Genomic DNA, 21,748 nt, shown 5'->3' with positions numbered 1-21,748 from the left:
TCCCAGAACACACCGCGCCAGCAGGGCGGGCGGCGCTCACGTGATGCGCTCGCGGTCGCCCCCACCGGCCTGTGTCGTGACGCCTCACGGCGCCGCCGCCATTTTGCCCAGTCGGGGCTGCGGCACCTGAGCGTGTCGCGGGAACAGTCACGGAGTGGTTTGGGCTGGGAGGGGCCTTAAAGCCCATCTCGTTCCACCCCTCTGCCATGGGCAGAGACACCTTCCTCTAGACCAGGTTGCTCGAAGCCCTGTCCAACCTGCCCTTGAACACTTCCAGAGATGGGGCAGCCATAGCTTCTCTGGACAGCCTGTTCAGGGCCTCAGCGCTCTCAGAGCAACGAGTTTCCTCCTAATCTAAACTGTTGCTTGTCTTCATGTTTCATGTCACAGAGAAACTGTGTTCTCCCCACTAAATGTTACTCGGCAAGAAGCTGGCTGCTCTGTGCAGTGTTCTGGTGCTGGCTGTGCCTGTGTTGCTGGATGTGAGAATACAATAAATCCGACTTAAATGTTGAGCCATCAGTTACCTGTACCTGGATGGGGGATGGTCCCTCTGTTACAGTGAGAATCCATCAGGGTGTGTGTCTGTGTTACCCCCATGGCCCTCCACTCACAGGTCCACCAGGTGCTTAGAAGAGAATCACAGAATCATTGAGGTTGGAAAAGATCTGTAAGATCATCAAGTCCAGCCATCAGCCACGTCCACCCCTTGGCAGCGGCCCTGCACAGCTGGGGGTCACAGCTGCTCCCTGCGGGGCTTGTCTGCAAAAGGAGATTCAGGAGTTTCCGTCTCTGGAGACATTCCAAACCCACCTGGATGTGTTCCCTTGTCACCGGCTCCAGGTGACCCTGCCTTGGCAGGGGAGTTGGACTGGATGATCTCCAGGGGTCCCTTCCAACCCCAACGATTCTGTGATTGTGATTCTCTAACTACCCGGTAGCCACAAGGCCGAGTTAACAAACGTGCTGTTTTAACACAGAAAAAGTATTTCAGAAGCAGAACTTTTTAAAAGCAGACAGCATGTCTGATCCTACCAAATCCCCTTCCAATCCAAACCATTCTGTAATTCTAAATGTGATTTGAGTAGATCCTGCCGTTAAGTCAGTGACCGGTTTTGAAGGATTACTTGTACTGACAGAGGCACTGCGGCGCCTTTCATTTTTCCGTGCACTACACAAACGGAGGAGCTGCGGCAGTCGGAGCGATTTCAGCACGGCTTGGTACCGCCCTCGGTGGGGTGAGGACGCGGCCCGTGCACTCCGAAGGCTCCTCCCAGCTCCGGGCCCCGGGGCGGGTTCACGGCGCAGCCGGCGGGGCCGGGCAGGGCGGGGTGGCAGCGCAGCCCGGTGGCTCCCCGCGGCGCAGGCGGGGCCGGGGCCGGGGCCGCGATGCTGCCGGCGCTGCCGGATGGCGATGAGCGGGAGCTGGAGAGCAGCGAGGAGGGCGGCGGCGCGGGCGAGGAGCGGCGGCCGGAGCGGCACGGCTGCACCTACCACGGCCTCTATGGCTACCGCAGGTGAGGCTCCGGGTTCCCCCGCGGGGAGGCCGTGCCCAGGCCTTGGCCGTTCCTAGCTCCCTGAATTCCCTTTAATTTTTTCCCCCTCTCTTTCTCCCCGGTGACATTCTTTCCCTCCCACAATGCACAGATTCCCTACTCCTGCTTTTATTCGCCCTCGGGCCGTGCCTTTTTCCTGCTGCAGCCGCTGTTCCCTGTTGCGTGTCACGGCTGTAAACTCACTCCGGGAATCCCTCGGGTTCCAGGTCCGCGCAGCCGGGAGCCGCCGCTGGGGATGGCAGTGCCGGCGGCGCCGTGGCACACACACCCTCCACCGAGGACTTCAGGTAAAGCCGAGCTGCAGAGCAGCACAATCACGGGAATACCCCGATTTGAAGTCTTTGCCCTATTGCTGTCAGATCACTGTTAGGTCCTCTGCACTCCTTTCAAAACACAACCTCCCTGTGAAAGCATAGTGGAGTCCCCATGGCACTTCTTTTGGAATACCTGAGGAATGGACACACATACAGAGCTCAAGTAATGTATTAAACAGAAACTATCATCCTTGAGTTTGAACTCTTTTTTTTTTTTTTTTTTTGGTACTAGTACTTGATATTGCTGTATTGACTTAGTTTTTCATGTAGGTAACATACAACAAGAACTTATTAATTTTCAGTGGACATCTTTCCAGAAACTCTGTATTACAGTTGGAGAAACATAGGAACAAAGAGGGCAGTGTCTTGTCTGTAGGTGCTGGGAAGGTCAGCATGAGCTGACACCACATCTCCAGACTCCTGGTCCAGACTGACTGCTCATGATGGACCAAAAGTCACAGAGCTGCCTTAGCTGTCACCAGAGAGAGATCACAGAGGGCCCCGTGCTAGAGGCAGGTTCTGCACATGCTGAGAGACACTAAAACATTTGCCTTTTTGTAACAATTTCTTCTGGTTTTTAAAGCCTGTCCTTGCTGGACACCAACTTACCAGCCGAAGCCGAGACGGAGTTGCGCAGTTTCATCGCTAAGCGCCTTACTAAAGGAGCGCTGTTTGAAGGAATGGGGAATGTAGCATCAGTGGGGCTGAGGTAAAATTTTGGAATTGTTGGTGAATGAGAGCTGTAAGGAACATTGGCACATCTTGCCTGCCAGCTGCTGCACTTAGGTTTAATCTTGATTCCATGTTCCCAGTCTGTTGTTGCTGTTAATAATAGCCTTACACAATGACACTTTCCTTTTTTAAGTAACTTTGAGAAAAATATTGTTTTAAAGAATTTACTGTTTGAATACTTTAAAAATACTTCAGATGTTTATGATTATTTCCTTTTAAACAACACTTACCACACAGAAGAAAAAAGAGAAGGTCTAAGAGCTGTACCTATGGCTGCACCTACCACTGCCATAGGAGCCAACAGTGCTACCTGTTAAAATTACCTCAGAAATAATGTATGTCTGCTTTTTGCACTCATTTATTGTGATGTATCTGGAAGAAAGTAATTTTTTTTCCCCTTTTCTCATAGCATACCAGAAGGTAAAGTTGGGTGTTACTACTGTCGTTTCCAACAAGAAAGTCTTCTGGAAATGGCAACGTTGGAATCAGACATCAATGCTCCAGAATATGTGGTTTGTTTCTTAGGTGGCTCAGAGAAAGGTCTGGAACTATATCCTTACCTTGAACTTTCTTTACCTGTATGGACAGGGAGACGGTGTAAAAATTATCTTGTCATTTTGTCTGTTCCTACTTGAAATCACTCGTTTGTGTACACCTTTCAGTAACTGCAAAAGTCAGTAACAGCCGTATACTGAAAGGAAAAAATACAGGTCTTAACTGATGCATCTTATTTTCCTTAAGAAGATACTTTCAGACTTGAGCTGGACAAATACATTCAAAATCTGAAGATAAATCTTGATTTGGAGGTAAAGCCTAACTTTTTTTTAAGTGGTGAAAATTAGTATTTATTCAGGTTAATTGCTAAAACCATCTGGAAGATTTAATCTATAGAGACAAAATAGGTGTTTCAAGTACCAGTATGAAACACAGGGAGAGATACTTGACTCACTGTAGTACAATGAATGTCTAAGGTGCTATCAGCCACACAAGTCAAAAGAAAAAAAGAAAGGGGGGACCTTTTTGTCTCAGTCATAAATCTCTTAAAGGTCACTTACAGATAAATTTGGAGAGAAGAGTAACCAATAGAAGGTAATGGTCTGTAAGGAACTTATCAAGGTCCACCTCAATTCCTACCAGTTCTGAATGATAAGAAAGGACATTTCTGGGTTTCTTGTCACAATTTTCTAGTGGAAGTTCTGCATTTTAAGTCTTTTTTGTCATCCCATCTGCTGTTGCATGGTTTTCACTCAATATATACCATAATATTACAGTTCTGGCTGTTTCTTAAAATGCAAAGCCTTTCATTGTTGATAAAGTGAGGCTTTAAATCTCAAACTCATTATTTTAGTTCACTGTGGTTTGAGATTAAGAAGGTTCCAACATTCAATTATCTGAGATTGAGTAGATTATTAATAGGCTTCTATTGATGTAGAAATCTGATTTTTAGTTAAAGTTTTAATGCTTCAATGTGTTACAGCAAAAAAACTTGGAGGCCTGTGTTAGCCCCTACCTGAGGAGCTGGTTTGAGGATGCCATCTGCCCTATCCAGAGGGTTGTGCAGCTCTTCCAGGACAAACTTGCCTCTCTGCTACATGCTGTAAGTGTATTTAAAACTGGGTAGCTAAAAAACCTTCAAAAGGCATCTCAGTGACTCCAGCATGTTTAAAATATTTCTTTCATTTGCTTTCCCAGCAGGAGGAAATGAAAAACCTTCATTTTTTGTTGGGGTTTTTTTTTGGGTTGTTTTTTTTTTTTTTTTTAATTCAGAGCAAGCACTTTTCCCCTGCTTATTGCTAAAGAAGCACATAACAATTTCTTCTGTCACTTAAAAAAATTACTTAATGGTGTCCACACTGAAATTAGAGTAAGAAAATCAGAAATAGCATGAGCAGTCTGTCCGTGCCATAATTATCTGAATGAAAAGGGATGTTATTCACTGGAAGCAGAAAAGATACTAATCCTAGCTCTAGTCCCTGAGTTTGAGGAGGTTCTGGATGGAAGAGCTAACAGACTATGACTGCTGAATTTCTTCTGAGTGCAGAACCAGCTGTAGTGGCAATAATACACAGTACTGCCTTGACAAGAACAATTTTTAAAGTACCACATTATGTATTAATTGCTCATAACTGCAATATAGCTACAAAAATAATACTGAAGTTGCATCCAGCTTTTTCCTTTTCTTTTCTTTTTGTTTCTTTTTTTGTTTAAGGCTCTGAGTTACACTCCTGTAGAAGTCAAAAATGCAGATGAAAGAACAGAAAAGGACATCAGCAGGTAAAGATACTTAGAGCCCAAGGAACCTTTGAGTAACTTGGCTACTGTGTCTGACCATCCCCTCAGTGTGCAGGAGCTGTAAAGGAGCAAGCAGTTGACAAGAGCTTTCTGTGTCAGGTTCCTGGCAGCTGCCAGCCTCCAAGGACTTGTCCAGGAAGGCACAATGACCTCCCTGTGCATTGCCATGACAGAGGAACAGCACAAGTCCATGGTTATAGACTGTAGTGGATCTCAGCCCCAGCTGCATAATGCAGGTGAGATTACAGCAGGGAACACTTCCTGTTGCTCCCTTGGATCCATCAGCTGGTGAGAGCTGTGACATTAGAGGCAGTTGAGGATATTCACATCATAGGCCCAGAAACTTTAGGTTCTGTTTTCCTGTGAGGTACCAGAGTAGTCTGTTACACCAGACCAACTGGAATACTGGGTTGAAAATGCTTGGTAGTAAAATCCACAGTACATTTAGTTTGTGGACTGTGAAAGTATGACTTGTACAATTCAGGGAACCTGCAGAACTTTTTTCCTGTTGTGGTTTTGACAAATGCTGGGAAAAGGGATTCACGAATCAGAACACAGTCTTGTGCAATCACTGTAGCTGTGTTTGCTTTTCTTTTCCACGTGTATTGGTTTTCTTTAAGACTAATTTCCTGGCCCAGGTATATTGCTATCACTTGTTAGGTGAGAGTGACAAACCAGGTGAACGCAGCTGTATATTTATGTTGAGCTCATTTGCTTTTTCTCATCTCTTCTCTGTGTTCCTGAACATTTAACAGGAAGCAACAGATTCTGTGAGGACTGGATGCAAGCTTTTGTGAATGGTGCTGAAGGTGGAAATCCATTTCTCTTCCGGCAGATTTTGGAAAACTTTAAATTGAAGGTACCTGTTCATATATGTTAAAGACTCGAAGATATTTGGGTGACTGTGGGAGCAAATACTACATGCAAAATATTATTTTGCACTGAATAAAAGTTTTAGGTTATTATGATGTCTACATGTCTGTTAACTGACTAACTCTGAAGCTTAATTTGAGGGCTGGCTTACTGTAGTTGACAAGAACAGCTGTAAAGTACTGTCAGAGTTTCTTCAGTGAATGCTCCAAAGGTGTTTTCTCAAATTTAAAGTAAGACCCACCTTCATTGTTGCTGTTGTTTTCTTCAAATACTGTTAATCTGAGACTTGCACACACAATCTCTTGTAACTGGTAACAGGGGTTCAGTGGCTAACAATTCTTAGGTGAGCTGCCATAATAGAATTCATGCTGCAAGTTGGACACATCATGTTGTGTCCACACATTTTGCATCATTGCAGTTCCAGCTATAAGATGCATCCAAGACAATATTCAATTCTTACATTACTCTTAAGTAGTAATACAAAATTTCTGTTGGAAATGCTTTTGCTTCTCCTGCTGTTTATCCTTTATTTTCCACAATAGCGTGTTTTCGTTCCGTGTAGGAGGATAAGCAAGTGCTCTGTTACTCTTTGCCCAGGCTATCCAGGACATTAACAACCTGAAGAGGTTTATCCGCCAGGCTGAAATGAACCACTACGCCTTGTTCAAGTGCTACCTGTTCCTAAAGAACTGTGGCAGTGGAGACATCCTGCTGAAGATTGTGAAAGTAGAACATGCAGAAATGCCAGAGGCCAGGAACGTAGTGACTGTCCTGGAGGAATTCATGAGAGAAACATCAGTGGCTTAAAATTATCTTATGTATAAATCATTAATTTCTTCTGTGCAGTGCAGCTATTGCTGGATTTTTAATTTATATTTAAAAGTATTGCCCAAGTCAAATCTTAGCTGCAGTTTCACCTGCCTTTTCTTGGTTTTAGACAAAGCACTATGAGCTTTTTTAATGTGTAAATATCAGATAATACAAACTCCTGCAGAGTTTTCAGATTCTCCACCTGACTTGCTCCTGTTCTGAGGAAATCATGGCATTTGATTTTTATAGTCATTGCAAAACCAAACCCAAATCCCTTACCTGGCAAGCATGTCACTGTTCTAAATATTTTAAATATCTTTAAAATAATTTAGATCTGGCTGCTTTGTTTTTATAAAGAAGTACAAACATCTAGCTACATCTAGATAATGAATTAATAATTTTAGTTTAGAAAAGAGAACCTAGGTACCAAGTCTGTGTCTGGTTTCTGCTTTCAAACTGCTGGTTTGTTCTGCTGCCACTGGATAAACAAGTTGGTAGTTGTATAAAACAGAGCTGCCTGAAGACTGAGCCATTGCAGTGATCAGTTTGTATGTGCCTGTATGTGTGCATACACACACACACACAGACACAGACACACACACACACACACACACAACAGGTACCTGAAATTCCCAGTTTATTTGATGTATCCTCTTCTTCCTTAGTCTGAGATGTGATCTAGACTTTCTTTGTATGTTCCTATATTACAGTTTTGCATAACTGTAAATAACGCTGTGTTTTTTCAGTCATGAAGAAATGAAAAAGTTTCTTCTTTAACACTTAATATTAACACTTTTTCAGAATTTGAAATAAATGAACTTCCCAAATTAAATACTCAGACTTTAAAACATTTCAGTGTATCAGCAATGGATTCTTACCTACATCATGGGACACACAGGCAGCAGAATACCTGAAGGAAATCTCTGGCTACAGCTGGAATAAAAACTTACGAAGTCTCTGAGTAACCTCATAAAGAGAGCAATTTCTGCAAACCTGATACAAGCAGAACTCCCTGTTGGTTCCCTTTGCAGCAGAGGGTGTTTGAACTCCCCTGAAACAGTGCCTGTAACTAATGTCGTTCAGTGTGACTTGTGCTGGTGCTCTGTACTGTGAGGGCAGGAGTTGCTGCTTTCCTGTGACACCACCCTGTTGAACCTTTTAAGGCTGACAATAAAACACGTTTAAATCCTCAACAGTGCGCCTGTAAATTGTCAGTGAGTGTGGTCCTTGATGTCTGCTGCTGAAAACCATTTATCCCTCAATGCAGAGGAGCTGCAAGTGTGGCATTAACAGCCATGGTGGCATATAATGTATTGGAGAGGAAAAGTAAGTGTGAAAGAAAACAAACCCCTCATTCAGTCATTTGCAGGAGCTCTGAGAAGAAACAAGTGTTTTCCTTCATGAGTAAGTACAGCAGCACCACTCAATAAAACATGTCACCTTTTGTTGCTCCTGTACATTCTAAAAAATTTGGAGCATTGGTTGTTCAGTTTTTTTGGCTGATCAGGCCACAAGAAAGAGCTCAGTGCTTAAAAAAGTAAGTTGGATGCAAAGAATAGGTAGCAAGAAAATGTATGGTGCTAGTAGGCTGAAACACTTTTTGTATTAATTGACAAAAGCTGATAAAACCCACCTTACCTTCATGCTGAAAGTCCTCAGCTAATGAATAGAGTGATTTGAGTGGCTCAGAAAGTTAAGTTCACTGCAGAGAACTGACAGCAAGAGCTGAGTCCCACACATGGTCGCAGGGATCTGCCTCCCCTTGGAGTAGCACATCTGACAGGAATTGCTCCTACATACATCTTCATTCTTATAAATTACACTTTAACCCAGTGTTTCCCAACAAAAACACAACTTACTTTTCAAAATAAGCCTCTGCCTTCCACACTGGTAGAAGGATTTTTATTTTGGTCAGTTGGGGGGTTTACTTTTGCTGGGGGTTTACTTTTTTCTGGAGATGTTGTTTCCACTCTTGATTCAAGATACAAGTGTTGGCTCTCAGATTTGAAAACAGTCAGTAAAGCCCAATGTTAAAAGAGCACAACCTTCCTCCCCAGTAAAAAAAAATTACTCAAATGTAAAAAACAAGTAAAAAAATTTACTCAAATGTTGTCAACTTCCCTGCAGTTCTGAGGTCACGGCAGTGAAGGGACAGCTGCCAAAAGGTGGGACAACACCTGATTTTCCATACAAGTCCCAAGCCAGTTCTGCATCCTCATTAGATCTTGTGGAGAAATGAAGCTGCAGTTGACTCTCCCCTTTATCTGTTAGACATAAAAATGAGTTACCAATGTCATTATTAGAAGATTACATGGCAGAGCTCCAAACCAAGGGCTCTTTTGTTCAAAACTATGTTAACTGTAGACAAACTTACAAAATTGTCCTTGAAAGTTCTTTCTTGGTTGTTTTTTTTTAGTTTGTGATATAGAACAATTTTATTAAAAAAAAAAAGAAAAGAGAAATTAAACAGAAAACAAAGAAAACCACAAAAAGAATTTAATGGATTCGGCGCTCAAATAATATTGTCACAACAAAAATATACAGAATGTACACAATACAAAAATATTTGGAAACATACAATAGCATCTTACCTTGCAAATATCATTTTGCTTTACTAGCCCTTCACAGGGAAAGTACCATTTGTTCAGTATTTTAAGGCAGAAAATTATGTAGTTTAGTGCTTTGTGTTTAACACTTGGATGTGTTGTTAGCATTAGTAGTGTAAGCAAAAGAAAAGCTGCATAAATCTGGCTTTATTTGCAAACTGAACAGACACTGTGGGAGTCAGGAGAGAGTTAGTGACAACGTGTCTATCAAGCTCGCTGAAAATAAGGTACTTTAGCTACTTGAATCATAGGGAATATTTTGTGCTTTGTGCTGTAAATACCCTGAAACATAAATTTTCTGTACTCCTACTGGCATATTAGAAAGCTTTTTCCAATTAAAAGCCAATGATTAATGGTGACATTAAAATACATTTGCCTTTAAATAAGCTTGGTTTCTGTCTTAGGTGTGATTCTTTAATATGGAACTGCAAAATACACTGCAATCCTTTATAACCAGCTCTTGGCATCAGTGATCAGAGAAGGAATCTTTGAGTTCTACCACACAAAGCACTGCAGAGCAGCCACCACTGTAAGAGGAGCAGGGGAGCAGCAATATTCAGAGGTGCTGGCCTGGGCTCTCTAGTCCCAGCTTGCCCCCAGAGGTGGCTGGTGCTGAACTGCCATGTCCCCATTCTCCAGTTTGCCCAAGTTTACTTGGGGCAAAGCCAATGGATGGGTGTTCCAAAGCAATTGAGCTGAGCTTGAATCTTTGTGAACAGACTTTGAACTCTTTATCACTGAAGGATGTGTGAAAGTCCTACCCACCATCTTGTGAGACTAAATATTGGCAGAGAACAGCGGCTGCCTTGTGAGGTCAGCTGTCGTGTCAGTACCAGCTCTGAACATGTCAGATCCCATCCTCCAGAGCACAGTTCAAACTGAAAGGGCCCAATCTGCTCCATAACACATGGCCAGCATAATCCATCAGAAGCAGCAAGGTGTTGGGATACAGAATCCCTGAGCTTTATTTCTAGGAACAATTTCTCTAGCTTCCCCCTTCCCTGTTGATAACATACTTCCCACTGCCAAAGGAGCAAGTAGTGAAAAAGCACAATATGCCATGTAAGTGCTAAGATTCCTCATCAACTGACAAGGAAACAGTGACACAAGATGTTGTTTTAAAAACTCAGCAAAAGTAAATTCATCAGCATTTTTATGACTACTACACCTCACTCAGAGATTGTTTCTGGAAACGTCCTTTCCCACCACTGCATCACAACACTCTCCCTCCTCATGTCTGTGTTACTACCGCTGTGTGCAACACTAATCTTTACCTGTCTAGGAATAAAAGGTGCCATTGCAGTCCCCGTGCACTTTGATCCGCCTGCTTCTCCTTCCCCTTCCCTCCTCCTCCCCGCGGCTGCGGGAGCGCCTTGTCCCGCCGGTGGCCGGTCCGGTGCTGCTGCCCGCCGCCGGCAGGTGTCCCCGGCAGCCCCGCCTGCAGCCCGCCGGCTGCTCCCCTGCCTCACGGCTCCTCATCCTCACGGACCGACCTCTGCTGCAATGAACTCACCGCACGGGAAATCCACCCCCACTTTTTTCTTTTCTCCCCCAGGTGTTGTGTCCTCGCTCAAGGACACAGTGTAAAATAACTTGCTCCGAGGTGCTCTGTTCAAACCTGTACACTGGTGACAGTCCTTACCTTCTGCTCCAGCACTGCACAGTCATAAGCTTCAATAGATTCATGTTTTATCTCACTGATAGAAAATCCTGGTAGTAGCTGAAATAAAACCACAACAAATCACTGAAACCTCAGTGGATGCTCCTTCAGGAACATGCTGCTGACTGTGACAGGTTAGAACCACAAATGAGCAGGATGGAGAATATTACATCTCCAACATGAGCCAGCAGCTTCAAGGACATCTGGAGGTAACAGAAAAGCCTGGTTGCTGTTAGCTCTGTGGTGCTGCAGCACTGTGGCACTCCTGGGTGTGTTAGAAAAGGACATAACTGGAATTTACGATACTCTGTAAAAACATAGCAAATTTTCACACTGTAATTTTAATGATTAAAAAAAATTAAAAAGCTTAAGCACTTTGTGCTGCTTCTGGCTCCATGGGCTGATTGATTCTTAGCAGACAACAGGCTCGGTGCACAAACCGCTCCATGTATGGGAGGAGATTTCAGCTCTGATGAACAGGAATGTGAGAAGATTTCATTCCTTCAGCTACCATAAATCTAACACTGCCTTAAAGTCTGGCCTTCCTGATCCCCAGGGTTGTTTGTAAACTTGCTCAGGCAGGGTATGGGAACACAGAATGAAGTCAGAAAGATGAACAACAGTTTAAAGGAGGAGCAAGTCATAAGATCAAATTCACAGCTGTTTTCAACCAGTTCATGTATACTACACTCATCTATGGAAAAAGGACCAAGGAAGGCTGTCTGCATTACTCTGTTCAGCTCCCTCCCACTCCTGAGCTGAATAAAGACATTTTGGCCATGATCAAGCTGATCAAGAAACTGGTGGTTCTTGAACTTTTATCTTGCTGCTTCACCTCAGAGCACACACTGGCAGCAGGAAAGGCATGAAAGCCTTTACTGGTAAGAAACTCATGGGCAATAAGTAGCTTTCAGCTGAGAAACCAAAAATAAAAGTCAATTGGCGCACATTGCACTCTGGTAAATTATAGGCAAAATAATCTGGGGTTTTTGCAAGTGAAATTTTCTACCAAAATTTTAAAAGCTTTCCTAAGATTTCAGGAGAACTCCCATTCCTGGTCACCTCTGTTTTCAAGGCATCTGTAATGAGAAAGGCTTAGCAATAGGTGAGGGAAGGAATGTCCTCCTTACTTGATAACCATGTCAGAACTCTCCTTGCTCCCACTCTCCTTCCTGCCTGCTCCCAGGGGGATCCACAGCTACAGCACTCACTGGGCCAGCACCTGCAACAATCCATGGGAACCCTTGTGACTGCTGGGATCTGGACCCAAACTGCAGAGGTAAAATGGCTCAGGGAACCAATCCCTTCTCCAAAATGATCAGAGCTCTGGCCCTTATCCCTTCCTCTTGGTCCTCAGTGAGGGCCCATGAGCAATGTACTGGCCATGCAGAACAACAAAAGTGCAATTGCCCTCAGAAATCCCATTTCTGTGCACAAAGTGCCAAAAATTGTTTCTTTTGCAGGTAAGGCTTATTCCAGGCTCCAAATACACTTATTTTCTATCCCCTCCTTCTGAGGCAACAGAAGTTTTATGAGTGCATCTGGTAGGAGAAGACTTCACCCCTCAACCCAGAGTTATTTTTCCATAAGAGGCAAAGAAGGGGGCAGCTGATAAGCACTTGTGGATGTCCCCTCTAGAAGGACAGGCTCCTACTAGCTTGTGGTATCATCTGGCAGCATGGATAGCATAGCTGAGAGAATAAAGCCCACAACACAGAGACATTTTCCTACAGAGCAAACACAACTGCTGGGGTGCCCGTGGGATGTGCTGTGAAAGACTCTGGTGGCTGTGCCTGGGCACCAGCAGGAAATAGGAAAAAGGAAGAAAGGAGCTTGTCTGGAGAGATTATTATGGCTGCTTTGTCCAGATCATTGGATAGGTGGGTAAAGGGCAGAGAAAAGGAGGGCACCCACAGTCCTGGACTGTAATTTGGCAGCTCTCTGAAGTGACAAGCAAAATAAGCACCCTACAGAGAAGAGTACCTATAAGCTCTGCTTGTGCTACAGATGTCCCCATGCGGTCCTTAAGTCTGTGCAGGCAACTGTGTGAACTGTGCCACAGCCCATTCACAGATTGCCTGAACTGGGCTTGACCAACATTACAGAAAAAGGCATCACTGCACCTAACTGTTGTCTGGGGCTCCTGAACATCCATTGCCTCAGGAGGAGGCATCATCAACATTTTAGAAGTCATATTGAAACCAGTTTTATCCATTTCACAATGATCCCTGTAGCAAATAACAACCTCTCTACTTCATTGGGAAACCAGTGCTACATACAAACTGATTTAACTCCACTGCCTTCAGTGGACTTGGCCCCAAATGGATTGTATGGCTGTAAAGACTGGATAGCTCCCACCCTGGGCTGCTGGAGGTGATCATGGTCCCTTTTTCCTAGTAAGAACCTGCTGGAAGAGTTGAGATTCTTGCTAGGAGCTCACTGCAGGCCAGGTGTTAGGTCAGTGTGGTCGGAAAAATAATGAGAAGAAAACAGCACCTGATTGTCATCTGATAAAACCACAAATGAACATTTGCACTCCTTTTCTTCATCCGTCAAAAAAAAAACCAAAAACCCCAACAACCACACCCTCTAGCCACAGCAGGCTGGGGAAGGGAGAATAATTAATTAAAATCAAGTGAAACATGCACAGGAAAAGTCACTTCTGGCTGGGTATCCACAACACTCTAAGATTCCCAATGTTTATAGTGCAATTTCATTTGACCTGTGGTTGAGGACCAGTCTCCATCACTTTGTGTGATCAAGTTGTGCCGATTCCTTTGAAAGTTGTGCAAGACAAGTTTCAGCAGAGGCTAAAATACCTTAGGAACCATTCAAGTAATTAGACAGTGGCACTGGTATGGCTGAACAGCCAGATGTGTCCAAAGAAACCAGACTCAAGCTGCCTTGTGAGTACCGTTTGAGTCTCTAATTAATAAATGTCTGATCTTTTTCCCTTTTAGTGTTCAGTAACATAGAGGAAATTCACTGAACAATTGGCCGTAATTCCAGCACTGACCTGGAAAATACAAATATCTCATAGAAAATATTGATGTGTGAGAACAACCCAAGCAGTCAGTGCCCAGGTGCAGGGCAGAAACTGCAGGGCATGGCCAGCCAGAGTTACAGAATCTGCTGGATTTGTGAACAAACTGATCAGCCCATTCTTTCATGAGATCTTTAAGCACCTCCTCCAGCACACTCATGGGCTCAGAAGAATCATCCTCCCAAGTTAAATACAAAAATAGATCCTCCATCTTCATTCATTTAACACAGCTGACAGATGACTTCTGCTCTCCAGTTTTCTGTCCCATGTTTTCAAGGAGGAGGAGGTAGCTTTAGATCCAACAGACTGTAGGCAAAAATATTCCAGAAGATGGCAAACAAGACAAAAATGACGTAAATAGAAAGGAAGATCCACCATAAAGTCTGATCTTGGAGTCTCTGCTCATAGTTCCTCAGGATGATAACACCAAGGGTGATTCCAACCATCACCCCTCCCAGGTGAGCCATGAAGCTGGGGTGGGGGCAGGGGGGGTAAGCGGAGGGGTGGAACCGCAGCCACACGGCTCTTCCAAATTCAAAGCTCACTGGAACAAAGAATAAAAAATGAGTTAATTGTCTAGGTTTATCCTTCTTAAGTCCATGTTGTGGGCAGCACTGCATCCCTGAGGAGACAGAGAGGGAGAAATTGCTTTGTATGGTGAGCACAGGGAAGCTGTGGCTATGTCAGGGTTGTGGCACACAGACATGAGGTCTCTCCAGTGGCTGGAAAGTGGTCTGGGTTTGTGAGAGTGTTGATAGGTTGGGGAATATTCGCCTTCTGAAATTTATACCAAAAGCATAACAAAAATGAGTTAGAATTTGAAGACAGTTGTCTGTAATGAACACACAGCTTAGTTTCCCATATTGTGCCTCCCTGGGGATAGGGCTGGAAGAGAATTCACCAGTGTGGGTATAATGCTGCTGCCACCCAGACAGGACATGCTCTAGGAAACCCAAGTATTATCATTATGAAAGCATTGCATGTTTGAGACTGCAAAGAGAAGATGTTTAAGCTCCTTCACAAACACCACAAGCTACAGATGCTGGCTAATGACAAATCCTTGTTTACAAACGCTTGTGTTGAAAGCCAAAATCTGCAGTGGAGAGCAATGTGGTTCCTGCTGCCAGAAGGTCCAGCTGCAAGTTCCTACCAAAACTGCTGCAAAGTCAAAACCCTCTGAATCAGCATGAAGTATTATGACAAGGACAAACAAAACAGGACTGGCTGCACGTGTGCCAAGCACTGTATGGTACTTACTACAGATCAAGGCAACAGCCATGCGCAGCAGTTTGAATTGGCACTTCATTCCTGACCAGTTCTGGAAAAGAGACAAGGAAAACAAAGTAATGCTGCACACAAACCTGAAGGGATATTACATTTAAATCTGTCACTTGTCAGGCAACTTCTCAGTGCATTCAAGCCCTACTGTGCTTTTTCAATGCTACTTTCTGTGCCTCAGGCTCCCTGAAATTCTGCAGCTCAGATCTTTGGCAGAGCATAGAGAAACAAAAAAGACTTCAATAAAAGCATATCAAGGAAACAGCGCCATAAGAAAGCCTGAACTTAGTCTCCTCTGTCTTCAGGCTTGCTTATTATTCAATATAGTGGAATAAAAATCTCTGAATGATAATCAGAAATAATGGAGAAATATTAAAAGTCCTCCTTTTCCACTTGCATGTAATTTTAAAGCAGGAAAAGAGATCAAGTTTTGAGAAATTCAGATGTATGACAACATTATTATTATTTTATTATTACTATTATGTGACTAAATGAAAATTTGCCTATTGAAGGCAGACTGAGATACCAAGAGAATCATGTTTCTTGTGAAAAGCTCCCTATTTGTCACTCTGAAGAAATAAAAAGAATGCTTGTAAACTCCTCAGACTATCTCTAAGGGCACCTGGGATGGCAAAAAATGCAACCTCCACAAAACAAGTAACTGATTTTCTCTCTCCACAGAGAGATCTAACCCAGTCAGAAAGCTCTGAGCTCATGCTGATTAATACTATGCTGCCTCCTTCACTTTTAATTTCCATGTAGCTGCTTTGAATCCCTCCCCTCACTCTTTTCCTGGGGGTGACATGCTTTATTGCTTCCCCCTGTTGGTTATTTTATGTATTTCATTCCAATAATATTTCTTTTTCCAAGCAGGAAAGTTTCCATTTCCTTTGGTTACCAGGAGGCACGAGGGAACAGAGGATTCCAGAGACCCTTCCTGCCACAGTCCCTGCTGTCCCCAGCTGTGCCAGACTGAGCTTTGCAGCAAACAGCCAGCAAAGCCTTTCAGTGTGCAGGAGCATTGCATCTAGATAACAAGTGAGCACAGAGAGACAAGGGGGGGAAAGGAAAGCAAAACCATCCCTCCACCAGAACTGGAAAGGCAGCAAAAATAATTTCAGATGAGAAGAGAGGCAGTGGATAATGGAGAAATAAAGATGCTAAGGTAGCAGTTGCTAGATAGATTTGGCAGAGGCCAATGAGAAGTGAAATGACAGATCACTTTGTGATGTTCTAAGAAGTCAGGGACGGTAACTGCTGAAAACTCTTCACACACCTCTGGAAGAGCCTGTTCCTCTAAAGCAGACTAAAATTTCCTCCAATGTCCCCCTCTAACCCTGTGAATTGTGGTGTTAAAAACCCTGTGTCTGCGTTACCACCCTGAGAGACACACGAAGCTCCCTCCTGCTTCCCTTGGCACAGTGGCAGGGAACACAAATCACACTGAAAAGAAATGAATGTAGGGATGCAATTCCCCAGCAGAAAGCCTGTGCTATAGAGGTAGCCCCTCTCCTCCACTCCTGACCTCTCTGCCAGCCACTCAACTGTCTAATTTGGACAGCAGCCTCAGCTCATTCATGCTCTGAAAAGCTTGAAGAGAGTGAAGCAGACCAATTCTGCTCAGGATATCTCTCACTTCCCAGCTGTTACAAAGCTGTCTGGAGCAGCACCACTGTGGGTCACAGCTGGAGCCTGCTGACTTTGCTGCAAACAAGCAGCAAGTACAAGGTTTTCTTTTAGGCTTGGCTCCACCACCACCACACATACACATCTTCCAGCACCCATATAACAGATCTGCTGTCCCTTCTGCAGCCATCTCACATTATCTTCCCACTCAGACCCAGGGGAGGAGCATTATCCTCATTTTTATGGTTATTCTGCTCTGATATTGCTGGTACAGGACAGTTATGCTACCACACATGAATCTTCTATCAGCAAAGCCTTTTTTGCCCAGTGTCAGCTGAGAAGTCCCCAGGGCAGCTGTGCCGGGCTTTGCCACCACCTACTGAGGGCTGGGGATGAACTCCCATTTCCAACCTTAGAAGAATGACAATGCTGGTATTTGCTCACCTTTGTAAAGCATTTCATGAGGTGATATAGCAAAGAGATGCATCATTAGATCACCCAGGGTTCATCTTCACTCTGGGTTTTACAAATGGAGATAAAGAATATTCTGCACATAAATCCACTGAATGCTAAATTTCCTTAGATACTCACTAAAATTACTCACTAAATTAAATAGCACATCCAGACAGGAACAGGTCTGCCACTTCTGCACAGCCAGTCTGCTTTGTCAGCCATTGCATGGAGAGTTGATAGCCCAGAGAACACTGATAAATTTTGGATTACCAACATCTTTAGGTTGTCCTGGCAAACTGTCAGCTATCAGGGTACCAAGCCACCAAGTGCAAGGTGATATTTCCATTCCAGAACCACACCACTGAGACAAGACTCTTAGCTGGGGCAAGCTCTGAATGACCAACAGCTGGGTCAGGCCTTACTTCCAGCCCCTTTGGGCCACCAGACGTGGCTCACTCTGAGGTCAGACAGTCACTCTGGTACTCACCATCACAATATTGGCCAGGTGAGCAGAGACAAGAGCATACACACCTCCAGAGGAGCCCACCACCGGCGCCCTCATGTCAGCCACTGACACTGCCAGGGACCCTGGGGGAAACAACAAGGCTTTGTGACAATTGCCCACCAAATAAACACACCCTCTCCTACCCTACCTCACTGCTATGGCTGTTTGTGCTAATTGCTGCAGGTCAGGAATACAGAAAGAGAAGGACAGGGACATTGATTGACTCATGAAGCCAACTCAGTCCTGTCATGGCAGTGACTGATTGATTCCTCTGCACCTACTTTAAAAGCAGCCAAGCAAGGCAGCAATGTGTCTTCAAACTTGTCCTGTAAAAAGGCATTTATTCCCTGATTGAAGGAACAAGGGAGCAGGAGACAGACAAACGTCTGTGTTTGTTTCTCACCTGAAGATAAAAAAGAAGTAGCTCCCATGTTGGCAAGAAAAATATTAGCACAGGGAAAAGGAGCCAGGGACCTGTAACTTAGCACAGACCTCTGATCAAAGCACAGCCTATTACCTGTAAAACTTCAGAGTAAAACTAGTCCAAAATAACCTGGATGGAGGCAGTAGGTACATGACAGCAAAATGACAGGTCAAGTACATAAAGGCACCACTAATAACAGAACAGCCAAACACAGACATTGCTTCTTCTTATCCCAGTTGGAGGCTTGGATCTGCTCAAAGCTCCTTTCATTGCTGACTTTAAGAATAATTTAAGCAATAGAGGGAAAGGCAGATTTGCTGTCACAAGGAAGGGATAATGAAGATCTTTGTGATGATTGGGAATGGGAAAAAGACATGTTGGCAAATCTTGAGAGAGTCCTTGGTAGCACAGAATCTAATGAACTTCTTTGCTAATTGCCCAACTGTTTCCAGGTCAAGAAAATGCTGAGCTTCTACCAGCCAACTTTGCTGATAGCTCCCTCCTTCCTTGTATGGCCCTGAGACTTCTCAGCTCTTAAACACTGCCATTAAGGAAAAAGTTAATGAGAAATAAAGGAAGGAGTAATAAGAACTTGCAGTTAAGTCCTCAGACACTGCACTGAGCGCCTCAATTTCCATTCTTAATGTGTCTTCTTAGTAAAGCCAGACAAATGAGAAAGAACCATAAAAGTTGTGGTCTAACTACATTTTACATTTTACTACATTTTGTCTATTCCTGATTATTTTGCAGCTGAGTTATCTTTATATTGTCTCAGCATGAATATACCCATTTTCCTCTCTCCTGGCACGTGACAAAGAATAAGGGATGTTTCATAACTAGCTAAGATACCAGTGAAGCCCTAGGGTTTGGTAGGTGTATCTGTGTAGAAAAGCTTTATATGGGAAGTTGCAAATTGGGCACCACTTTTTTTAGTGTTTGTTAAAATAACAGCCAGGGGACAGTGGAGCTGCTCTGCTAACTCCTTTCTCTGCATTAAATACCACTGATGTTTGTACCATGCCTCATCCTGTGTCCTAGTCCAATTATTCTTTCCACAGATTGTCTCCTGGAATGCAGGATTTATTAGTACCCAGTGCAGCCCATTCTACAAAGGGTTTATCTGCTTATTATGGAAAAAGTAATTATGTGGCTGGGAAAAACCAAACAAACACTATAAATCTTGAACAAAGGCAGTCAATCACTGAGTTCCACTGTAAAGTTCTTGGTTGTTTTCACACTCTCCTTCTGTTTTAACTAGATTTTGATCTATTGTCAGCTTCCATCACCTCCAAACTGCTGGAAATTCCAAACATAAATAAAAGCAATTCAGTGCAAACTAAAAATCAATCAGACTCCATGGCTTAATAATGAAATTAATTTTCCAGATTTCTGTGCACTGCTCACAATCTACAACCAAATACTTCTTGCTTACTTAGGCTGCAGAAAAGTGACAGACAGGACAAAAGGAGGAAGAACTGCCACAGGACCAGCATGACTCCACATTCAGGAAGATCATCTAAAACAAGGCTATTTTAAAATAGCAGGCAGTTGGTGCACTTTTAGCAGGCCTCCTAAACACAGAGTCTATGGCTACATAGAAATAGATGTCAAGTTGTACCATATTTTCTATGCCCAGCCCTGCAAAGGATTTCAATGCACAGAAGATCAGTGAATGTTCCTCTTCTAATCCCAAATATCACAAAACATTTCTCCAACTCAAAAGCCAGTAGACCATTTTCACTGCTTCTCCACCTGGGGCATGCAGAGGTGTCACCTACCTGCCACAACTCCTGCAACGTACACAAAACTGATCCTCGCAGCTCCGTGCACCATTTCCAGAGGAACCCCAACCAAGAGCTGAAGGACAACATTGAGCCCAAGGTGTTCTATCCTGCAGCAAGGAAAAACAACAGTTGTCCTCTTTTCCAACTCTTCGTCTCCCTTCTCTACCACTGAGAAAATCAAATAGCACCCAATTCACATAAGTAGACTAACACTGGGAAAAACAGCGATTCCAGAAAAAATCAGACCCAGAGTTGCAATGTTTCTTCCCTCCTTGCTGCTTTTATCTTTTCCATATCCACGCAGGTCCTTTCAGCTAAAGATCTTGTACAATGTTTGGTTCTTAGTCAGACATTTTTTCCCTTTTTCTTTGCTTGAAAAAGTTAAATGACTTGTCAAAAAAGATGAAGCAAGATGGCAGCAAAGCCTGGAACAGAAGACAGAAATTTGACCTGCCCATCTCTTCTCCCCTCCTAATGATTCCACTTTTCCCTGCACACATCACACTGCCATGATGGGGAGTGGTTGTTAAGAACGAGGTGAACGTAGAAGTTCCAGGAGAACTGCCAATTCCTGGTGCTGTAATGCTGCTTTACAGCATGGGTGTCTGACCCTCACCCTTTTCTGCTGTGCCTACTTCAATGGTCAGAATGGGAAGCAGAGGGCATTTTGATCTCTGCTGAGGTGCCCAGGTGTACTCATTGATGCTGCCTCTTCACCCACCCTTGTTCCCATTACAGTCAACAGCAAAACTCCAAATCTCCTGTTGAACACACAGGAAAAAGTTGGGCTGAGGGAACCCCAGCCAGCCCCACTACCACACAGTGCAGGATCACTTGCAGCCTGCAGGCAGAGTGTGACAGCTCAGATGTGTATATTGGGCAGAGACTCCAGTGCAGCAGATCTCCCCTGAGCTGAATCAAGAGCTTCAATTCAAGTTCTCTGTTGCTTTAATCAATATTACTTAACAAACCTGACCTGCCACTTTTCAAAGTTCTATACAGACATTCATCTGTAGGGTCTTCCAGTGAGGTAACACCAGCACCAGGCCCTGAGCAGGATCCTCAACACTCTGCTAGTGTCTGAGATTTACCCTGGGCTCACAGGACTGTGACCTACTGAATGGTGACATCCCACTGCTTTTTGTATGAGGAGAACCTGCTCACAAAACAGATGGATCTAAATGACACAGTGGTACCCTTAATGCAGAAGGCCAGCATCTTTTGGGGAAAAGAGAGCAAAGGACCTAATGCCTTGAAAATATACATCCTATTTTATACAAGAGAAGGGTTGCTCACAGGCAGGCACTAGCAAACTTTGGATTAAGTTATATGCATTTCCACTGTTTTGATCTTTTTCATGTTACCATAGCAATTTCACATATACAGCAGAGAAAAACACTGATGGTGAGATTCAGTAATGACAGAACAGTCTCATAAATGAGAATTTAAAGTTGGACTGCAAAAAAAGTGCTAGACATGATACTGCAGAGAACAATCCTCTCCTGATATCTTAATAAGTTTATATCCATTGAATTTCTCTCCAAAGATGAATTTCCCTCCTGCACAATACACTCAGCACTGCAATTTTTCATCATGGGAACCTGCTGCATGTAACTGAGTTCTTTCATTACCTTCCTCAAGGCCTTTGAAGCCACTGGGCATGGTCAGCACTTGCTCTGATCCCACGTGCTCACAGAACACCGGGAATTAAATTAGGAACAACCAGCAAAGGTCAAACTGAGATCACTGAGATGAGTCCAAACATCCAAGTGCCCTTTCACAGAGGGGAGGG

General features: G+C 43.8%; 2 protein-coding genes across 5 annotated transcripts in view; one reads left to right on the top strand and one right to left on the bottom strand.

Annotated features, from left to right (window-relative positions):
- The first annotated feature begins 1,183 nt into the window (after positions 1–1,183).
- Positions 1,184–6,950, top strand: C18H17orf75 (chromosome 18 C17orf75 homolog). The gene is made up of 10 exons (XM_030961965.1): positions 1,184–1,517; positions 1,763–1,843; positions 2,454–2,579; positions 3,012–3,152; positions 3,351–3,408; positions 4,080–4,199; positions 4,812–4,876; positions 4,994–5,130; positions 5,650–5,753; positions 6,365–6,950. The coding sequence occupies exons 1-10, from the start codon at positions 1,390–1,392 to the stop codon at positions 6,572–6,574; spliced, it is 1,170 nt and encodes a 389-aa protein (XP_030817825.1). The 5' UTR covers positions 1,184–1,389; the 3' UTR covers positions 6,575–6,950.
- A 2,018-nt stretch (positions 6,951–8,968) lies between these two features.
- Positions 8,969–21,748, bottom strand: part of RHBDL3 (rhomboid like 3) — a 61,814-nt gene continuing 49,034 nt past the window's right edge. For all 4 annotated transcript variants that reach the window (XM_030961961.1, XM_030961962.1, XM_030961964.1 and 1 more), the window contains 4 exons: positions 19,951–20,063; positions 17,731–17,831; positions 15,144–15,204; positions 8,969–14,430 (listed from right to left, as the gene is read on the bottom strand). In XM_030961961.1, the coding sequence (XP_030817821.1) occupies positions 14,159–14,430; positions 15,144–15,204; positions 17,731–17,831; positions 19,951–20,063 (547 nt within the window). In that variant the 3' untranslated portion in view covers positions 8,969–14,158. The remainder of the gene's footprint in view (positions 14,431–15,143; positions 15,205–17,730; positions 17,832–19,950; positions 20,064–21,748) is intronic.

This window comes from Camarhynchus parvulus, chromosome 18 (assembly GCF_901933205.1).
Source record: "Camarhynchus parvulus chromosome 18, STF_HiC, whole genome shotgun sequence".
In the NCBI taxonomy this organism is placed as follows: Eukaryota; Metazoa; Chordata; class Aves; order Passeriformes; family Thraupidae; genus Camarhynchus; species Camarhynchus parvulus.
Note: the sequence above shows the minus strand (reverse complement) of the source record. Positions and strands in the feature narration are given on the sequence as shown.